The sequence below is a fragment of the Xiphophorus maculatus genome, chromosome 1 (assembly GCF_002775205.1).
Source record: "Xiphophorus maculatus strain JP 163 A chromosome 1, X_maculatus-5.0-male, whole genome shotgun sequence".
In the NCBI taxonomy this organism is placed as follows: domain Eukaryota; kingdom Metazoa; phylum Chordata; class Actinopteri; order Cyprinodontiformes; family Poeciliidae; genus Xiphophorus; species Xiphophorus maculatus.
The window spans coordinates 4361930-4383617 of NC_036443.1; the positions used below are offsets into that span (position 1 = coordinate 4361930).

At 40.5% G+C, this 21688-nt stretch overlaps 1 protein-coding gene across 1 annotated transcript in view; it reads left to right on the top strand.

The window, feature by feature from the left end:
* The first annotated feature begins 58 nt into the window (after positions 1–58).
* The window catches only part of arfgef2 (ADP ribosylation factor guanine nucleotide exchange factor 2), a 29045-nt gene continuing 7415 nt past the window's right edge, over positions 59–21688 (top strand). Inside the window, exons 1-29 of the mRNA XM_014471475.2 lie at positions 59–406; positions 5114–5144; positions 5425–5548; positions 7009–7155; positions 8377–8556; positions 9379–9658; positions 9740–9862; positions 10297–10424; positions 10693–10826; positions 12205–12439; positions 12527–12626; positions 12812–12951; positions 13491–13599; positions 13682–13868; positions 13998–14109; positions 14195–14400; positions 14521–14605; positions 14777–14948; positions 15121–15272; positions 15977–16105; positions 16182–16340; positions 16432–16579; positions 17550–17646; positions 17715–17755; positions 17830–17999; positions 18846–18997; positions 19809–19981; positions 20106–20266; positions 20770–20900. Of these exons, the coding sequence (XP_014326961.1) occupies positions 232–406; positions 5114–5144; positions 5425–5548; positions 7009–7155; positions 8377–8556; positions 9379–9658; positions 9740–9862; positions 10297–10424; positions 10693–10826; positions 12205–12439; positions 12527–12626; positions 12812–12951; positions 13491–13599; positions 13682–13868; positions 13998–14109; positions 14195–14400; positions 14521–14605; positions 14777–14948; positions 15121–15272; positions 15977–16105; positions 16182–16340; positions 16432–16579; positions 17550–17646; positions 17715–17755; positions 17830–17999; positions 18846–18997; positions 19809–19981; positions 20106–20266; positions 20770–20900 (4181 nt within the window). The 5' untranslated portion in view covers positions 59–231. The remainder of the gene's footprint in view (positions 407–5113; positions 5145–5424; positions 5549–7008; positions 7156–8376; positions 8557–9378; positions 9659–9739; positions 9863–10296; positions 10425–10692; positions 10827–12204; positions 12440–12526; positions 12627–12811; positions 12952–13490; positions 13600–13681; positions 13869–13997; positions 14110–14194; positions 14401–14520; positions 14606–14776; positions 14949–15120; positions 15273–15976; positions 16106–16181; positions 16341–16431; positions 16580–17549; positions 17647–17714; positions 17756–17829; positions 18000–18845; positions 18998–19808; positions 19982–20105; positions 20267–20769; positions 20901–21688) is intronic.

Consider the following 21688-nt stretch of genomic DNA (forward strand, 5'->3'; position numbering starts at 1 on the left):
ACAAGAACTCAAAGGTATCGGCTCGGTTTCGAGCGACACACCAGTAGCTGAGCATCACCATCACATGACGTGACGTGTAGCCAGCATGGCGGCGCTGGAGCTCAGCTAGAACCCCTACTGGACAGACACCGATAGCCTGGCTTTTGCTAGCTTCCTTCGTTACCTGCTTTCTTCGCGGGGGCCAGGCCGAACATGACGGCCTGAGGAGAGGAGCGGTTACTCGACCGAGAGATGCAGGAGCAGCGACAGCGGCCGCCACGGGAGCAGCAACGGCAGCACTCGCAGTCGGGAAACAGTAAAACCAAGAGCATGTTTCTGTCCAGGGCGCTGGAGAAAATCCTGTCGGATAAGGAGGTGAAGAGGAGCCAACACAGCCAGCTGCGCAAAGCCTGTCAGGTGGCGCTCGGTAGGTGCTTTATGTTGGCTTCTGGTTCCGACACACCGTTTTATGGGTCACATTTCATATATTTCTTTTGTGTCGAGCTTGTTGTTAGGGGGGTTATGTTGGAGGAGCTACCTGAATTAGCCATTTTCTCTTTCCCAAATCAAATATTGTGATTTGAAACAAATGTATTTAGCGTAGGTTAATCCACCACAGGTTTAACGAGTCTAATAAGATGTGTTTTTATCCATCTGGACTTGATCAAAGGCAACCTCTACTCCCAAAAGAAAAATTTGAAAAACTCTGTAAACGTACACAAATGCAATTACGGTGTCACTCAGTTAAGCTTTACTTTGTTTATTAATTTTAAGCACAATTTGTAATGCATAAAAAAATACAACACGCACAATTTGTTCAGATACCAAAAAAATTACGAAATAGCCCTTTAATCAACCGTCATATCGGAAGCTAACTTCAGCTTCGTGCACTTTGATGGCCTTTCCTGCAGGCTCAGCTGTCAGCCAATGATTAAAGGCAGCGGTGTGTCGCTGTGTGTTGCCATCACTCTCACACTTTGACAATGGCTCTCCTCTGTGTGCTAAACTATGACTATTATCATCGGTTTGAAATGTAGCTGTCGTTAGCTCGCCGTGGCTAGTTTAGCAAACAGACCAATCGGTGCGTTGTACGTAGCACTGTCACCCAGCCAGACAGTCCAGTCCTGCTGTGCGCGCGCACACGCACAGAGGAGCTATCCAATTCCCGGATACTCTACCCGCCCTGCTTTTCCATTGAACACAGTCACAGATAGTGTTACATACGTCAGGCTGCTGAGCTCACGGTGTCTTTGGTGTGTATTAGTTAAACCGCGTGTCTTTGGTCTGAATAGACCTCCCTACCAGCTCTGACGAGAGCTAGGTTTGCATTTGTGCTCATTCTTTCTCCTTCAGTCTTGTATTTGTTCACACTCAGGAGTATTCACAGGATTTGGTGACTTGTTTGGTCTCCTGAAAGACCAGTTTGAAGTGAAACACTCAATTTATTCACCTAATTTCTCCCAGCTTTTCTGCGGGCATTTAGTTTATTTTAACCATTTAATTTAAGCGTCATACCCAGATAGTGCTGTTTTAAAGTTGTTACGCCTCCACAGGAGTGTGAAATCTAACATAAATGTGTATCCCACTATCAGAAGTGACACAGTGAGTATACCACATTGTTTATTGGTTGATATTAATCGGATGGTGTGGATCTTGGAACAGCAGAAGCATGATTCCTAAGTTGTATTTGTTGTTTTTTCTGAATCTCCAACAGAAATAGCACCTGTCTTTTTAATTTACAGCTTCCTTTGCAGCTGTGTATGTCAAAAAATGTGCTACTCAGTGGTTTACAGACATTCAATTTAGACTTTTAATTATGCATTTCTTTAGAACAGTTAAACAACATTAAACAAATGTACTGTATTGATTTGTAATAGCAGGGATTGAGTGCACAAGTTTCATTGTTTTGTAGATCTTCTTAAATAATACATGCAGTCTCAAATATAACTATACACTCCTAATATTTAGGGAAATGTTTCCTAGGAAGATGCACTTTGATCAAATGCTTTTTCTTTATCCATCAACAAGATTCTTGTTGGATGTTTTACTGCTGTTAGCAGAACATTTTAATTGGTCTGTTTTGTTGTACAGGTGCTACTTTCGTGCATAATCCATGAATCTGCAGCATCTCCGAGGTCAAAGATATCCCAAAAGATTAATGTTAGCTTACTTCTGTCTATTGCATAAACCAGCACTTATGTGTTTTTGGGATTATTTTAGAGCTATTTCAAAACTATTTTATCTCAAAGGGAAGTTAAATGTTGTAGCTCGTATCATCCAAGTATCTTCAAAGAGTCCTTCTCAGCCAGTCTCGCAACAAATCTGAAAAGTCCTCTGACTGAAGACTGTTGCTTTATGATAGTGTGACGACATGCTAACACCTCAATCCCCAGGCAGCAGAGACAATATTCCACAATAACACGTCCTGGATGACACTATCAGCTGGCAAACATTGCTAATCCACCTCGTTTGCTTTTGCCGCTCCACTTTAAATCTTTGTGTGGCTGTAAGGTTGGAAAGATGAGGATATGAGGAACTCTGTCCAAGTTTCAACCATCTACCTACTGACTTGAGAAGAAGTTGAGTGTTTGACTTCATTACTCTCTGCACTTTTTGCAATTCCCCATAACAACTAACAGAGAAACGAACCCCTCCCCCTCTCAACATACTTTGGTAATTGTGGTCAAAAAGCTCAATTGTTGTCTGACTGGAAAAGCCGTCTTTGTCTCGTCCATATGTATATGTTACGAGCAGCTTTCCATCTTCTGAGGTTGAAAAAGCCAAAGGAATGGCCACACACACACACACTGCCAAATATATTCCAGTAGCTTCTTGATGGCTACAATAAGGATGTGGTCAAGGTACAACTTGACAATGGACATTTAGTTAATTATTAACAGGGGTGACTATGTGTACAAATGAGCCTGCATGTATAATTTTGACTAAGTGGAAAAACACAAACTATACTACTACTGCTGTATTTTATAATTACAATTAAGAATGTCTTCATTTGCCCGTTGTCATCTAAATTGAGCAGTGAACCCTAGCAGTTTTATTCTGGTTATAAGCATAGCAAAGAATTGTTCTATCTTTTGTTCAGTCTTTAGCTGTAGAGAAGTTCTTATTTCATTTCCTCCATGACCTTGCACATTTTACACATCATGTCATCTTGCATTCTGTATTTTGTTGTAAGATGGTTTTGTCAAATTTTAGTCTCTGCATACATAGATCTCAATAATAAGGCATCATTGCATAAACCGTTATTTTATGCAATGATGTCCTTTTTAATAACATACGGCAACCACTCACTTCATTCAGTTTTATTAAACAATAAAACATAATTCTACTTTTACCTACAAGGAAAGTAAAAGGTCCTCCTACTGTACTTAAAAAAACCTAGATGGAATTGGTATAGTTTAAATCACTATGTTCTTCAGCATGCGCTGACCCCGCTCTGTCAGGTTACATGGAGCTGAGTTACTGTTATTCCCAAACACTTCCATTTTCTTATAATACAGTTGACTGTGGAATATTTAGGAGCGAGGAAATTTCACGACTGGATTTGTTGCACAGGTGGCATCCTATCACAGTTCCACGCTGGAATTCACTGCGCTCTCACTGGAATGGAATTCTTTCACAAATGTTTGTAAAAACAGTCTGCATGCACAGGTGCTTGATTTTAAACACCTCTGGCCATGGAAGTGATTGGAACACTTGATTCCAATAATATGGATGGGTGAACAAATACTTTTGGCAGTATAGTGTATGTTAATCCTAGTTTTTAATTATTGTCAGGACTCTTTAATCTAGCACATATAGACTTTAAAGAAAAAATTATTCTTAAGGAACTTTTCTGTCAGGCAAAAGTTTGAGTCGTGCGCTGACATCTTCATTGCTAGCTTTTTTTGTCTATGCTGTTTATTTTTGGTTGGCTGGACGACATTAATTATTTTTTCCATTGGCTCTCTTTAGTCGCCAAACTGTATGACACTTCGTTCAATTTGAGCTATAAAGCTTGATTCTGTGAGGGCTAGGGCTGCAGAGGCTGCCAATAATCACATACTGTGACAAATGTCACAGTTTTGTCGTGGTATGGTTAAAGCTCTGCAGGAAACAGTTAGCCACTACTAGCACTAATGTAAGAGCGCAATTTGAAAACGCTGCAGTCGGAAGTTTAATGGATTTTATACATGGAGGTCAGGCGCTAGTCTTACCAGGTCTTAAATTTCATTCACCGTGGTCTTAAACTGACCTTTAAAAGTCTTAAATTTGTGTTTGTGAAACCTGCACACACCTTGCTTAAATTGCCAGTTTCTCTTTGTCCCTTTGATTACCCAACATGCACTGCCAGAGAGCATATCTGCAAACCCTTTGTTTCAGTGAAATATTGGAGCGTTTCACAGTGGTTTGATGTAAATTAATGGCATATTAGTTGCTTATTACCTATTTTTAAAATTTCTTTCTTTTTTTTTTTTTGTTAATAAAATAAAACAACTACATAGTTGCTTCCCCTACATGTGCTGGTGGGACCTGGAGGGCAGGTCTGTCAGTCAGCCCTCTCTCACAGCAGAGCAAGACGGGACAGTGGCTGATTTTTAGACCTTCATGGAGGCAGATAAGATCGGTAGATAAGATTACTTACACATGAGGCATCTGTCTCATGTGTAAGTAATGGCCAATCGCTGATCACTCAAAATTAAGGAAATTGAGGACAATTTATTGGTGCAGATCGACTTTTAAATTTTACGTTTAGAACCTGGACTAATTAAAACTTTACTTAAAGCGCATACTTTCCTATGATCTCTATTAATGAAATCATAATGTAACTGTAATTGGGACATTTTCTGTGAAGTCAGCAGTCTTATCAGATTGTAACACATTTGGTTGGTCACGTTACTGTGAAGCCCTATCTGAAGCCATTAGTCAGAATAGTTAAAGTAGCAGGGGAAATGAGATGAGGGGATGAAAGTTCAGTAAAATATTGAGTATTAAAAACAGACACAGTCTCAGGTTCTGCTTTGTAACAGGATTGTGTGCCAGACTAAAACATGTGTCTGCCAAAGGAATGTTATTTTCACCCTTTAACCCTTGGATATGTGTTCTCATTTGACCTCTCTTGTCTCCCCTGTCTTAGATGAAATCAAGGAAGAACTGGAAAAGCAAAAGTAAGTATTCCTACCTGGATGCGGAGGAGCCAAGGACTATTATATCCCAGTATGAATCAGTAGCGGCTGCAGCTGTAGTGCATCGGCAGCTCTTCAGGCGGCCCTCAGGCCGTGGCGTTTATAAGATTTAAAGCTTAAATCTTGGTTATCTGGATTTCTGCAGTGTCAGAGCAACAGTGAATCATATTATCTGGCACTTTATTTGTTTTAAAAAATGTTAAAACGAAGATTGTGGTCCTTTGTTTTTTTTGTTTTTTTAAGCTGTCTGTTTGTCTTCCAGGGATGGCACAGTGGTCCCACCCAAAGCAAATTACATCGAAGCCGACAAATATGTGCTGCCCTTTGAGCTGGCCTGCCAGTCGAAGTCCCCCCGGATAGTTAGCACCTCTTTGGACTGTTTGCAGGTTTGTTTTTACTACCACACACACACACACACACTTGTCTGGGCACTTAAATACTTAGATCCAAGCTCTTTTTGTCTCCTGTCCACAGCAGGTGTTTTTCGGTTATCTGTCCGTATGTTGCAAGGTGGTGAAATCTTGTTCCACCTGTTCCACATGCTTGGTGTGCACCTAAAACAAAGACTCCACATTTTTTCCTAGAGCTCTGAATCTCGTCTGACCTCATGACTTCATTCAATAATGTTCCTAGTAGGCACAGTTGTGTGTACTATCATCTAGTTGGTACTTTTTTGAGTTAGTGTTGTGGTAAATATTATATTTGGTAATATTTTAAATATAAAAACTTCAGTGTTTTTGTTGCAATTTCTGCTATGTGGTTGATGTGAAAAGCCTTCTTTTACAATGTTGTAGTACATTGATGCTCCCACAAGATGACAGTAGCTTCTTCCACAAAACATGTGCTGTATGAATGGGCCGATGCAGTGATGGGGGTGGAGTCATCCCGCTTCATTACACCCCTAACACAGCAAACGAGGTAGTCACAGGCGACTTCGCTGGTGGAAAAGGTGATGCATTGATAAAAATTATTTCAAGTTCAAGTCTTTTCCTTAGTCGACAACCAAACCAATACAGAGTTTCTCCACCGTTATTATTTGCTTTTGTTGTGGTTGATCCACTTTTTTCACTTCTGATACCAATATCTGAGGTCTGGTATTGGCTGTTACAATCTGATACAGAGAAACCACTAAACTTACTTAAAGCATTTTATTTTTTTATAAACACAGACATAAATGTACTGAATTGCTAATTTATTTGGTAACTGCACCAGTACAGCACACTTAAATACACAAATAGCTTCTCAAGCTTGGTCAAACATGTAAAAACAACACAACTTTCATTTGCTCAGTCAGTGCAACTTAGAGTAGAACAACCAATGTAGAAATAAATAATAAAGGACCTGAAACTGACACAAATAGGTTGACTATGTTGGTCAAACATGTAAAAATGAACTGCAACAAACCTTCTTTCAAATAGATCAGAAAGGGCAATTAGGAATTCTAGATATGATGTAAAATAACTAATCATGATGTTGCTCAGACCACCATTAGAATTAGACAGAATAGATCTGCCCTTATGGATCAGGCACATTGTCTCTCATATCCGAGCTAGAATAAAAAATAAAAAAAATTAAATATTGGGGCCGATACCAATATTGATATCTGATCACTGCATCGCTAATCTGGTCATGTCTACATGGTTGAGGAGGGATTAGCTCATAACCTCGTCAGGATGACTGTAGTTTAACACAGGTTAGGGTTGCTCCCAGGTGGCCATAGTCATCTAACCTTATCATCTAACCTCGTTTAACCTTATGTTTGATGTATTCTAATACATCGAACATATAATATCACCAGCTCAGATATTGCCTTTGCTTCTGTTGCCCTAACGTGTCTCCTCTGTAGAAACTGATTGCATACGGTCACATCACCGGGAACGCCCCAGACAGCAAAGCGCCGGGCAAGAGGCTGATCGACCGGCTGGTGGAAACCATCTGCAACTGCTTCCAGGGCCCACAAACTGATGAGGGAGTCCAGCTACAGATCATCAAGGCACGCACCGAACATATTGCATAATGGCTGACGTAGTTTTTTTATTTTTTTTGACAAAAGTGATTTAAATATATATATATATATATATATATATATATATATATATATTTTTTTTTTATGCATAAAACATCTTTTGGAAAGAAAGATGTGGTGATATTTTTTCACTGAAATTGTTTTTGACCAAAAATTTCTTGGGCTTTTATTTTAGGAAGGTGATGATATGCTAAATGTTGTGCTCATTGTTTATCTGTTTTAAAGTTGAGATATAGAGATGTGTTAGCTTCACGTTGGCACAGAAAATAACCTTTAGATGCAGTATGTTCTGAGTGGAAACATTTTAGAAGAGTTTTTTAATTTATTTATATTGGCTGGTAGAATGGTTTCAATAATTCACATGATAAATTTAAACAAGCTCAATAATTTCCTTTTGCATGACTTTAGTTTTTTTCTTCTTGCTGTCTTTTCGCTAAAGACTGGATGCATTGGACACAACTAGCTCCTTTTGTGAAGATCACTTTTGTTTACAAAGACTTCGATTTCCACTTTGTTTTGTGTTTGAGTGTTTTTTTATTTGGATTTTTAAATGTCTTCCAGTGCCAGTGTTAAATGTTCATTAGAAATCAAAGTTTATTGAGTTATTGGAGGGTGTTCTTGCATTATTTTTCTTGTACCATTATAGTACTTAAAACTGGTCTCAAAATAACAATATTATCACTTATCGCAACAACTTCTGAGGAAATTTAACATTCATAAAATGTATTGTGACAGTCCTGTTGGTCAGGTGATTCAAACTCTTTGACTAAAGCCAACTTAGTTTGATTGTGGTGCTGCTGATGCATATTTAGCAGCATGATTTAGCTTTGAAGATAAAACATGTATCTTATACTCTTTTACTTCTGCAGGATCCTTAAACAGATCCTGATTAGAACAGGATAGTGTCTGTCATGCAGTAAACCCAGACTTAGAACTGTTGACACAAGATTTATAGACTGATAATCAGTATGTTTTCAAGCTAAAGTGTTGCTGCAGTCTTTCTGTTTTATACAAAGAGTAAAAAAACTTGTTTTGTGTCTGCTTTAAGAGTTGAACACTGTAACAACCAGTCTGAAACTCTAGCAGAGGCTCTAATAAGTCGCAGATAAAGGGAAGCGCAGTGGTGACTCAGCAGGTGCAGAGGCATCCTGTGTGATGAAGCCTTCACTTCCTGTTTTGTTTGTCCAGGCCCTACTGACAGCGGTGACCTCCCCACACATAGAGATCCACGAGGGCACGGTGCTGCTGACCGTCAGGACCTGCTACAACATTTACCTGGCCAGCCGCAACCTCATCAACCAGACCACAGCCAAGGCCACTCTCACTCAGATGCTCAATGTCATCTTCACACGCATGGAGAACCAGGCCGTTAGTACAACATGCTACTCCTCCCTGAGGTCCTACTGACAAAATACACCACTTCTGGTCAGGACCAACCAATCAGAGCCAGGAGGAGGGTCTTAGCACTGTCAATCATGCGCATGTTAATTATAGCGTTAATCTGTAGTTAATCAAATTACAGATTCAACGCAACAAAGTAAGCAACATTTTCAATTCAAAAACAAATAAATAAATATCATATGAGCTCCACAACAAAGATATGAATTGTTTATAATATTTTACTGAAGTTCTTAAGCCATCAGATGGTGCAAAGTTCCAGTGTTTCAGGAACCCCTGATCATTTATGGAACTTCTTTGGAAAAATAGACTGTATACGTTTTCACTTGTGTGTCAGAGTTACAGGCATACCAGAAACATGCGGGGACATTAAAAACAAACAACAAAAAAAACACAATTAATTGTATGAAAATTTTTTATGTGTTAAAATCCATGTACTTAATTAATTGAAATGAATATGATAAAGTCCCTAAATTAACTTTAATGTAGAACTGTAACCTAAACACTTAAAAAAACAAAAAAAACTGAAAAAAACCCAAATATTGCCTACTCCTGCAAACACAATGACATTTATAATAATTTAGAACATAAACGCTTACTAAATTAAGGGTGGCTGGATGATCTTTGCTTTTTGCGATCATAATTTGTGCCTAAAGGACAAATTTCCTTCCTGTAAGTGAGGGCAAAACGTGTCAGCCAGCTAAAAAAAGCTCCACTTCTGTTTCTATAATTATTATTTCTTCATTTCTCTGTTACAAACGCCTGTCATTCTCCCCCTGGTGGTGCCCTCAGGCCCTGGAGGCTCAGGAGCAGGAGAAGGAGCGGCTCCGGCTGCCCCATCAGAACCCTTCCCCGGTTCCAGGCGGCAGGAGGTCTGGCTCCCCCCGCTCTGACCGGACCTCAACCCCCGAGCCTCCCTCCCCAGGAGTCAGTACCCCAGACCTCAGCACCAACGCCGACACCACCCGCTCCACCACACCCCCACCCCCAGCAGCTGACCCTGACACAGACAGGCCCTCTGTCAACGGAGAAGCTGAAGACGGAGGTTCAGAGCAGGTCACTCCATCTAGAGGTTCGTCACACACGAGATAAAAAAAAAAAAAAAGCTTAAAAGTGTGGATTGGATCATGGAGTTTTTCTTTATTAATATCAGATTCAGTGTTTGAAGATGAAGGTGTTGAGAAGCATCCTGTAGCAGCTCAGGAAGGGAACAAATCAAACCCAGCAGAGTCTGTGGCAGCAGAAGGAGAGCCTGGGCAGACTCACTCTGGAACAGGTTCGTTTTTGCTTTATTTTTATTTGATGCGCTGGATGAAGCCTGTTGCAATAAGCAGTTATTCAAGTAATCGCATAATAAATTAAAATGAGATCAATAATTTTCATTCTGGTGGTTCATATTTTTAAGGGCAATTTTGTTCATAGACATCATAATCTGTTTTATTTGTGGTTTTGGTTGTAAGTGGGATTGTTATTTTTTTTATTTTGTTTTTAGTAGTTTAGTTATGTTTTACTTTGGACATTTAAAAAAATTCAGTTCCAGTATTAAGTGTTCTTTACCAAATCAAAGCTGGTGAACTTACGTTAATATGCCTTTTGTTTTATTTCAAGTGTACGAAAATATTTGCACTAGAAATCAGGCCAAAAATACTTGATACATTTAGTTGTTTTTGCAGTGTAAGTACAGTATCTCTGCTGGGGCCTGTGTTTCAGATGGTGAGCCCCCAGTTCATTCTACTCCTGAGCAGACGGAGGTGGCGCCATCCAGAGGCAGGACAGAGGCCCAGCAGATGAACGGTATCATCGAGGATCGCACCTCTGTTTCCTCCGCTGACATTCTGGTGGGGAAGCCTTTTTTTTTTTCCATAAATATTCATTTAGCCTTAAGTTGGAAAGTTTGACTGATAAATATGTGAAAGTTTATATCTTTCTGCGTTAATTGAGACTTAATGTGATATAGTTGTACCAATCTTTTGCCAGAGTTCTCAAAAAATGTTTACATGAAGTTTTAGTGACAGATCAGTAGTTTTGCGTCTGAGGTAGCAGGAATGAGTCACGTTAACAGAATTAGTTCTGTAAAATGAAGCGCATGCTGTCGTTCTGTCTCAGGATGCGGACGCTCTGCATGGACCCAACAACACAGCGCGGTTCTCGCATATCCTGCAGAAAGATGCTTTTCTGGTGTTCCGCTCTCTGTGCAAACTCTCTATGAAACCTCTGGCCGACGGTCCTCCTGACCCCAAGTATGTATTTTGTTTTCTTCCTGAATTCACATTTCTTTTTTTCTCCTTTCATGTTGATGCTTTAGATCCGGTGTCTCAAACTCCAGTCCTCCAGGGCCGCTGTCCTGCAGTTTTTAGATGTGCCACAGGCACAAAACACTGGAATGAAATGGCTTAATTACCTCCTCCTTGTGTAGATTAGTTCTCCAAAGCCTTAATGACCTAATTATTCCATTCAGGTGTGGTGCAGCAGAGGCACAACTAAAAGTTGCAGGACACCGGCCCTTCAGGACTGGAGTTTGAGACCCCTTCTTTAGATGTTTTTCATGTTGAGAAAAAATCTCCACTGTGTTTTTATACTGATACTTTACTGCAAAAATTTTAACATGATTCACCCAAACACAAATGATTTGAGATCTTATGTAATAAAGCAGCACAAAGTGGTGCATTTTGAAGTGGACTTTAAATAATACGTGGTTTGAATTTATTTTTTGTCAAGAAGCAGTCTAAAACGGGGCACTTTTTAAGCAGCATTTTAAGCAAAAAAAAAAAAAGAAAACGAGAATTAGATGTGTTTCTACCTCTACTGTGCGAATCAACCAGGGTTCTAGTGTGATTTTGTCAGATGTTGATGTTATGAGTGACTGTGTTAAACTGGAAGTAGAGGTTGCTAAGAATCATGAAGCACAAATCCCAGCCTGGAGTTCTTCTGGCTGAAAGTTCTCCCCTCTTTGCTGGAGGTTCGGACTTCCTAGAAATTTTCAGATTTTTGTGCCTCTGATAAGGCACAAACAAGCAAGTGGAAGAAAAATTTGCTACATCAGAACTTGTTTGTGCTTTTTCAGAAAAGCCCACAAACCACCCCAAGCGAGCGTAAAGACGTTTATTGTGAAGTTCAGGAAATGATGTTGAATTTCACCGTTTCCGTCAACCTTTTAAAATGCGAATAAAAAAACCGTTGATGGAAACACGGCTCTTGATAACCACATCATTTTCTTTCAACTTCGCAACTGTGCACTAGTTTGTGTTGTTCTAAATCATAAAATCTCAGTAAAACACATAAAATGTTGTGTTTGCAACATGGAAAAGTTCAATTGAGTTGCAGAAGATTTTTTTCTTCCATTCTCAGCTGAAACCTCCACTGAGCCTCTTAGTTTACCAAAGGTTGATTCGGCCTCCTGCCTTGCAGGTGAGGTTCTGGTTACTGTAACACTAGACTTCAGTCCAGACGGTGTAAATAGGTCAGAGTGAAATGAAATGAGTACAGGAAGTACGTCATAAAGCAAACTGCCTGTACCTTGTTAGACATCTCGCTGAATTATTAGCAAACCACAATATTTCATTAGTTTGTTGCCGTTTGTTAGGTGAATAAATTTAAGTTTGTTGCTCTCGTCTGCAGGTCCCATGAGCTGCGCTCTAAGATCGTGTCCCTGCAGCTGCTGCTGTCTGTGCTGCAGGGTGCCGGGCCAGTGTTCCGCACACACGAGATGTTCGTGAACGCCATCAAACAATATCTGTGCGTGGCCTTGTCCAAAAACGGCGTCTCCTCCGTGCCAGAAGTGTTCGAGCTCTCATTAGCCATCTTCCTAACTCTACTGTCACACTTCAAGGTCCACCTGAAGATGCAGATTGAGGTACGAAGGCGCAGGTTGAGCCTGCTGCTCTGGTTGTGCTGCTTAATTGCAGTAGATGATGATGAGCTTTTACCTTCTCCATATCAGGTGTTTTTTCGAGAAATCTTCCTTACCATCCTGGAGACGACGACCAGTTCCTTTGAACACAAGTGGATGGTTATTCAGACCCTGACACGCATCTGTGCAGGTAATGGATACAAAAAAATGCCTTCATCTCATGAACTGCTTCCCCATCTCTGTCTAGTTGCCTTCTACTTATGTAAATGTGATTTCTTGGTTTTCTATCTTTATTAAATTTGAAAAACACTCCGGAAACCATCTCAGATTATCCCAGGTGAACTGTGTTAAAAGCTTTCCTGTTTGCTCCCTCAGATGCCCAGTGTGTAGTCGACATCTATGTAAATTATGACTGTGATTTAAATGCCGCCAACATCTTTGAGCGTCTTGTCAACGACTTGTCTAAGATCGCTCAGGGCCGGAGTGGGCAGGAACTCGGCATGACTCCTCTGCAGGTGCGATTCCTCTCACTGTGATCGGTTGTTCTGAACATCAGCTGTCTTTTTTTTTTTTTTTCAGGGGTGCCACCGATAAATCAGCTTTTTAAGGCGGTGATGTAATGTAAAATTGACTTTTTTGAGCTTTACATCATGTTATAATGTTATTCTCTCATCAAAAACATACATGGAATGTTGAGAAATCCTTTAATCTCCATGGCAACCAGTCAGCTGAGCTGCCTTTGAGGATGGAGATCCTTCTCTGAGATGCAGTTTCCAAGCTTCCGCCTCCCCGGACTCTGCTCCTTCAGACTAGCCAGTAGCTATTAGCAAACACCTGGTGCAACTGTGCATCTGCTGAGCTCCTTATAGGAGCTACCCCTTTAAAGATCAGTGATTGGCCAAAAAACTGCAGTCGGTGTACCCGTATTTTTATTTATTTTATCGATTTATTTTCTTTTGCCATTTGCTGTTTCTTCAGCGCACGTAGTTGTTATTTGGAAATTTAAATCCTAATCAAAGCGTGTGGCTGACTTGCCCCCTTGGATTTCCTGCAGGAGCTGAGTTTACGTAAGAAGGGCTTGGAGTGCCTTGTGTCCATCCTCAAATGCATGGTGGAGTGGAGCAAAGATATGTACGTGAATCCCAACCTTCAAGCTAACCTGGGTGAGTGCAGGGTAAAGCCATGGCTGGTATGCGGCACAGGGCATCTGGATGCACAGTGACGTCAGGCGTGTTTTGTGTTCAGGTCAGGAGCATCCACCCGACTCAGAAGGAGGAGAGCTGAAGCTCCCTGAGCAGACGGCAGGACGCCGGGACAGTGTCAGCTCGCTGGACTCCAACTACTCCAGCATCACTATGTCGCAGGCAGACCACCCAGAGCAGTATGAGGTGATCAAGCAGCAGAAGGACATCATCGAGCACGGCATCGAACTGTGAGCACTTTCTCTGCACGGTTGGAAATGAGCTTTAGGAGCCTTCACATTGGTTTGTTTCTGCAAGGCTCTGACTGCATCTAGGCCTCCTGGTGTTATGGGAACCAATCAGAACCGTTCCCTTTACAGGTTCAACAAGAAACCCAAGCGTGGCATCCAGTACCTGCAGGACCAGGGCATGCTCAGCTCCACTGCAGAGGAAATTGCCCAGTTTCTCCACCAGGAGGACCGGCTGGACACTGTTAGGGCTTCACCAACCTTAACATCTGCCCTGATGGATTCCTCGTCTATGCTAGCTAAACCGCTCTCTGTGTACCCGTCAACAGACGCAGGTGGGGGAGTTTCTTGGCGAGAACACAAAGTTCAACAAAGAGGTGATGTACTGCTACGTGGACCAGCTGGACTTCTGTGGCCGCGACTTTGTTTCGGCTCTGAGAACGTTCTTGGAAGGCTTCCGGCTGCCAGGGGAGGCCCAGAAGATCGATAGGCTCATGGAGAAGTTTGCTGCGCGGTACCTCGAATGTAACCAAGGGTACGGTTAGCCTGTGACGGTTGGGGAGTTCACTTGGGCTCATCTGAAGTGACTTTTAGAGCTTTATGGGTTTGATTTTGATGCTCTAACTTTTACCATGAACTCTGTTGTCTTTTACAGACAAACCATGTTTGCCAGTGCAGACACTGCATATGTGCTGGCGTATTCCATCATCATGCTAACCACAGACCTCCACAGTCCTCAGGTAGGAACTAGTGGCCACTACTCTTTCTGCCCACTCAATAAAATCATCCTAAGGGGCATAAATAGGCCTTTTGGCCACCTTTGGGACACTTTAGATCAATGAGATAATGAACATGGTCTCTGAAAGCTTTTGACTTAGACCACCAAATCAGCCTGGTCTTTACGTCTTTAGGTGAAGAACAAAATGACAAAGGAGCAGTACATCAAGATGAACCGGGGCATTAACGACAGCAAGGACCTCCCCGAGGACTACCTCTCCTCCATATACGATGAGATCGCTGGCAAGAAAATTGCCATGAAGGAAAGCAAAGAGTTTTCAATCACTCCAAAGTCAACCAAGCAGAGTGAGTACTTCAGTCAGCGTTCTTTGCTCGCATTTACAAGTTTGTTTGAAGACCAGTGTTAGATATTTCTTACCAAAAAGACTAAACAGACACATCAGACTTAATTGTATTCCAGTCTCAGCGTTTGGACTGTTGACCCTAAGCTTTTAGATTGATGCTGCTCCTCCTCCAGGTGTGGCCAGTGAGAAGCAGCGCCGCCTGCTGTACAATATGGAGATGGAGCAGATGGCGAAGACGGCTAAAGCGCTAATGGAGGCCGTCAGCCACGCTCAGGCTCCGTTCTTCAGTGCCAAACACCTGGAGCACGTCAGACCCATGTTCAAGGTAACAGTAATCCTCCCATTTCCATCTATTGTGCAAAATAAAATATCAAAACGAAGTAGAAAAAATATTTTTTTTGTTTAGTTAGTCAGAAACTACAGAAGTAGAATTAGAAGTTCAGTGCTTTGCATAAATATTCACAGGTAGGGCTGAATAATATAAATTATATATTATCAATATTATAGTTGAACTAATATGAGAATAAATTCGTACTGTTAATAGAAAAAGTCATAATATGAAGAACTAAGTAGTAATTTCTTAAAAACTCCTACAGGAAAAATAGTAATAAAGTAAAATGAGGAATGTTGGGCATTTTGTAAAGTTATATTTGGGTGTCAGCTTTACAAGTAGAACATACTTGTAAAGTGTTTTAACACATAAGAATCAAATTATCATCATCACCAAAATTTTGAAACGATTGAAGAAAGAACCACAGACTAGATAAACTTCTCACATCAGTTTGATAACTCTATGGAAGCTTTGATCTCATTAATACGACTTTTTTCTTGTAATTCTAACAACTTTCCTATGATAGTATTGTGTCTTTATTCTGCTAATATTTTGACTTTATTCTTGTAATTCAAATGAAAATCATTTAGTCTGGACCTAATACTCTGTTGTAAAAATGCATTGGGTAGTTAAAGGTAGGCTATATTCTGTATTTCCTGCTAAATAAAGTGACTCCACCTCTGATTTGTGTATCCCAGCTTGCCTGGACTCCACTGCTGGCCGCCTTCAGCGTGGGACTGCAGGACTGTGACGACCCAGAAGTGGCCTCGTTGTGTCTGGAGGGCATCCGATGCGCCGTCAGGATCGCCTGCATCTTCAGCATGCAGGTCTGCTCACACACACACACACACACGCATCGGTGAGAACATTAGTCAGGGTAGTGACTTCAGCTTCTGCTCTCAGCTGGAGAGAGACGCCTACGTCCAAGCCCTGGCCCGCTTCACGCTGCTGACGGCCAGCTCCAGCATCACCGAGATGAAGCAGAAGAACATCGACACCATAAAGACGCTGATCACCGTCGCTCACACTGACGGGAACTACCTGGGCAACTCCTGGCATGAGGTGCAGAATCCTACACATAAAATGAAGCGCTGCCGTTTTTCCACCTTAATGAGAGATTTTTATTTTTGTTGTTGTTGCACGGTTGTCATAGATACTGAGATGTATTAGTCAACTGGAGCTGGCCCAGCTGATCGGCACAGGGGTGAAGACGCGCTACATCTCAGGAGTGGTCCGAGACAGAGAGGGGAGCATCAGGGGGCTTCCTCCTGGTACTGAGGAGTTCATGCCTCTGGGACTGGGTAGGTTCCCCCAAACCGGGGATCTGCAGCCTGCGGCTCTTTGGACCTTCCAAAACGACTTTTGATATTTGGCTGAAAAAGTGCAGTACCAACATATTTTTTAAGGGTGCAGTAATATGTAAAATCGACTTTTTTAAGCTTCATATAATGTCATAATGTTGTCCCTTCATCAGCAACATACCTGGAGTGTTGCTTTGATTCTTTCATGTATGTTAGAGAAATCCTTTAATCTCCCATGGCAACCATTCAGCTGTGCAAAACACAGGGGTAGATTTAGCACAGCCTTGTAGGTGCAAGTTTCCAAGCTTTAACTAAATAGAGCTAAACCCTCCCTTCTGTCTTCCCCACTCAGCTCCTTCAGACTAGCCAGCAGCAACTAGAAATCACCTGCTGAGCTTATTATAGAACCACTTATCAGTGAAATGCTGGTAGAACTGTTGATAAAGGGTTAATAGAGGAGCAATGTTACAATGACTTCCTGAAGGTGGAGTCTCAGAAAGACAAAACGTTTCTTAAAGACACAGAACTATAATTTCATGATGTTAAATTACAAAGTCAAATTTCTTTTAAAACATGTTGGATATATTTAGCATTTTATAACAACTGTAGTTAGTGTAGTATGATGATTGTGCTATTAATACTTTGTGGCTGGAAAACAATAGTATCAACATTTTTGCTAGAAAAAACTAGCAATTTCTAAGCATTTCTAAGTTGAGGGTTTTTCTGAGATTTATCTAAAGATTTATTTTTAGTTTCCTTAAGTTTTTCAACTTTTGGAACTAAATAAAATAAATTTCTGAGATTAATCTCAAAATTTTTGAGTTTTTTGAAAAATGTTCTGTCTACAGTGGCTCTAATATGCCGTCGTACTTTTACTGCCATATTTTTCACTGATGAGGTTAATTTTGATTTCCTGTCTCCAATTCTGGCCGTGGGTTTTGATTGCAAGTTTAATGTGTTGCTGTTGCAGGAAACCTGGTTGGAAGTCAGGACAAGAGACAAATGGCTCACATCCAGGAATCAGTGGGAGAGACCAGCTCTCAGAGTGTGGTGGTGGCTGTTGATAGGTGGGACAACAGTTAACACTTCACTCCTTTCTTTTGCTTTACTTCTAAATCCGGTTTTCTGTTTCCAGGATTTTCACCGGCTCCACCCGACTAGATGGAAACGCAATCGGTGAGTCAACGCTGTTTGGGATTAGCTGCAGGTTAGAAAACGAAACCATACACTGTGTGTCCGTTTCTGTGCAGTGGACTTTGTCCGCTGGTTGTGTGCGGTGTCCATGGACGAGCTGGCCTCGGCACATCAGCCCAGAATGTTCAGCTTGCAGAAAATCGTGGAGATTTCGTACTACAACATGAACCGCATCCGGCTGCAGTGGTCTCGAATTTGGCAGGTTATCGGAGATCACTTCAACAAGGTCAGTGGAACGGTCCGGAATGTCTGCCTGGGTCTTCCTGTTCCCAAATAAAGCCCCACCTCGTTCCGCTTCTCTACAGCAAAATCTGCTCTCATGTCTCAACGGCTCCAAATAAATCATAAAGTACAGAAAATTAGCAAAAACTAAGGCCATTAAAACGTAATAAGGTAGTAATTTTTTGAACAACTACCAAACTATGTGTCCTTTTTTCTTTGTGTTGAAGATAAAAGAATATTGCTAAAGTGCCATGGGTTTGTTTAGACCAGAGCTAATACCTAGTACCGTTTTTAAACCAAAATAGTAAAAACCTTATTGAAGTCCTGAGTCTAAAGGGAACTACTCACTTCTTTGTTTTTAAGGAGCTTTTATTTAATATCGTCATTTTTTTGTTGTTATTTTTCATGTTAATATTAATGCTGTGAGATTTGAAGTTAATAAAATGTGCTCCGTGTGTAGATTTGATCTAAAACTATAAAACTACTTATATATAGATCAGTAAACAAATCTGTACAAAAATATCACCCACGTTTCTGTCGCACATTAGCATGACAATAAGGGGAATACAGGCATTTATTTTTTGTCCACTTAAAGCACTGATCACTAAACGTCTTCCAAAACGTTATGTAAATACCTTTTGCTATCAATTTCATAGTTGGTTACCTCTGACTGAAGAGGTTGCTACTCAAAGTCACATTATTATTGATCACATTATATTGTGGTAGTGTTAAATTTAAATGATTTTTTTGCGCAAATGTATTGAGCAAGTTGATCTATTTTCCAGCTTTAATGTGAACCCAGTTGGAGCTGAAAGCTCGCTTTCAATAATGACTCTGGTCTTTATTGTAGGTGGGCTGCAACCCTAATGAAGATGTCGCCATCTTTGCCGTGGATTCACTGAGGCAGCTCTCCATGAAGTTCCTGGAGAAAGGAGAGCTGGCTAACTTTCGCTTCCAGAAGGATTTCCTCAGGCCTTTTGAGCACATCATGAAGAAGAACAGGTGAAGATGTGGGTGATATGAGTACAGAAAGGAGTTAGTACTCTCAGCCCTCTGAAGGAAAAAAAACCAATAAACAATACTACGGCTGAAAAGATTAATTGTGATTAGTTGACGGTTGAAAGAATCGTCGACTAATTTGTTAGTCGATTAATTAACTGGAGAATACAGATTCAAAAGAATGGCTGAAAGGACTACACAGTCAGAGCAGTAATTCAGCCAAAACTGTTCAAATAAAATCTAAACATTTTGCATTTAAAATGAAAAACCTTCTTCGTCTGATACAATGTTTTACCCAGAACTCCTGAAGTGGCATTTTAGCATCACCTGGTTCAAATTTAAAAAAAAAAATCTATTAAGTACATTTTGCTATCAATTTATTGATCTAAAAAAAATCGTCAGATTAGTTGGCAGTATATTTTTATCTGCATCCTTTGCTACAAATGATCAAGCATTCACTAAAGGGCAATAAGTGGTTTATTTTTCCTATTTAAAGGACTGTATTGCTTATTCACATCTTTTTATGTATTTGTAGTATGTAAAAGAGGATCAAGTAGTTAAATGAAAAATCTGTAGAATGTGCAAATGTTTTATCTGATTATTCATCAGAATAATCGATGACTAGAAAAATCATTAGTTGCCAACCTACTCTGCAATAAATAAAACAGAATTTAGTCTTTGACTTCCCAATAAAAAATGAAACATTTAAGAACAGAGAATTATTTCTGATCTCTTCTGTTTAAGCACCTTGGATTATTTCACCGTCACATCCAGCGCCTCTCTCTCTCTTTCTCTCTCCCCCTCCATGTGTCAGGTCTCCCACCATCAGGGACATGGTGATCAGGTGTGTGGCTCAGATGGTGAACTCCCAGGCAGCAAACATCCGTTCTGGTTGGAAGAACATCTTCTCCGTGTTCCACCAGGCTGCCTCCGATCACGACGAGACCATAGTGGAGCTAGCTTTCCAGACGACAGGCCACATCGTCAGTGAGTGCATGAACAGGGCTGCCATCTTTAAGCTGGGGAGGAGGGAAACCACCTAAATGCACCACAGGCAGGGGGCGGTATTGCTCCTGTGGGCTCATTATTTTTTTTGTCTTTTTCTCTTCAGTGAAGACCTTCCCGGAGCATTTTGCTGCTGCCATTGACTCCTTTCAGGATGCCGTGAAGTGTTTATCGGAGTTTGTGTGCAACGCAGCTTTTCCTGACACCAGCATGGAGGCCATCCGGCTCATCCGGCACTGTGCTAAATACGTTTCTGAACGACCTCAGGTAACCTCTCCCCAGCTTTTATTGTGATAAGTCCGTAACATGTTTAACTGACAAAGAAAGCATTTATACTAAACTCGGGAAGATATTGATTTAGATTACAAATCTTTTAAGGGGCAGCGTTGTGTATTTTCTAGGCACATAGAGCCATTTTATTGATTCATTATTTATTTATTTTTATTACAAACATTGTTGCGGGAACCTTTGTTGAAGATCCATGAATAATCAGGAGTTCCTAAAACACTATGAAAGTTGAATGGGTAGAATAACACCGTGCACCAAATTGATGGTTTCATAACCTGAATAACAGATTAAAAAGTAACAATAATTGTTGTTGAGCTCATGTGTCTATTTATTCAATAATAATAATAAAAGGGTATTTGAATTAAAAATATTACTTACAATTTTCAATTAAAATTTGACTACTTACAGACTTTGCAATTAACTCAATAAAAAATTTGAATTGACTCCCAGCACTAATTCTAACCTATAAATGTGCTCTCCAGGCGCTGAGGGAGTACACCAGCGATGACATGAACGTTGCGCCTGGGGATCGGGTTTGGGTTCGCGGCTGGTTTCCCATCCTTTTCGAGCTGTCATGCATCATCAATCGCTGCAAACTGGATGTCCGCACCAGGTAGAAAAAACGGACGAGCCTCAGGTTTCTGTGTACACACAGCGACACACGCTGCTTCCATGGAGGGAGCCTGGTTAGCTCTTTGAAACACTTGAATCTACTTAGTTGAGGTGAAAACAGTTTTTTTTAAATAGGTTTTATGACTTCCAGGACAGGGAAACATAAAAAAATGTGAAATGAGTCATCAGGATACAGCAGCAAACTGCAGTTGTGTAAAATATAGCAGGACTGAATGGAAGCAGCTAAAAGTTTCACTTTATACATCAAATCAGTCTGGGTTTTACTCATGCAGCAGTAAAAGGCAGACATCTTTTAAAACCATTTAAGTTGTGCAGTTAGGTTGTTTGGCTCATAAAAGGTCACTACAAGCTAATATTACACTTATGACAGTGTGTTAGGGCCATTCTAGCTAGGAAAAAAAGGTGTAAATGTCCACCAAAAAAATCTGGAATTTTGAGAATAATCTCAGAATTATTTTAGAAAAAACAAGGACATTTCTGGGCTCCTAAAATCAAAGATTCACGGAAAAAAATCATTTCTGCCAAAACTCCAGAAATTTCTAGATTCATCTCACAAATTTTATGGAAAAAACTTTTTGACCATATTTTGAGATTAATCTCAAATTAAAAAAAAAAATTTCTAGCAAATTTTCAACTTTTCAAACACTAGAAAAGTTTGGAGATTAATCTTAATTTCTGAATTTAAATCTCAATTTCAAGCAAATTTTTGACTTTTGGAACTCAGAAATTCTTGTTCTATCTACAACGAACCAAATATGTGGTGGTATA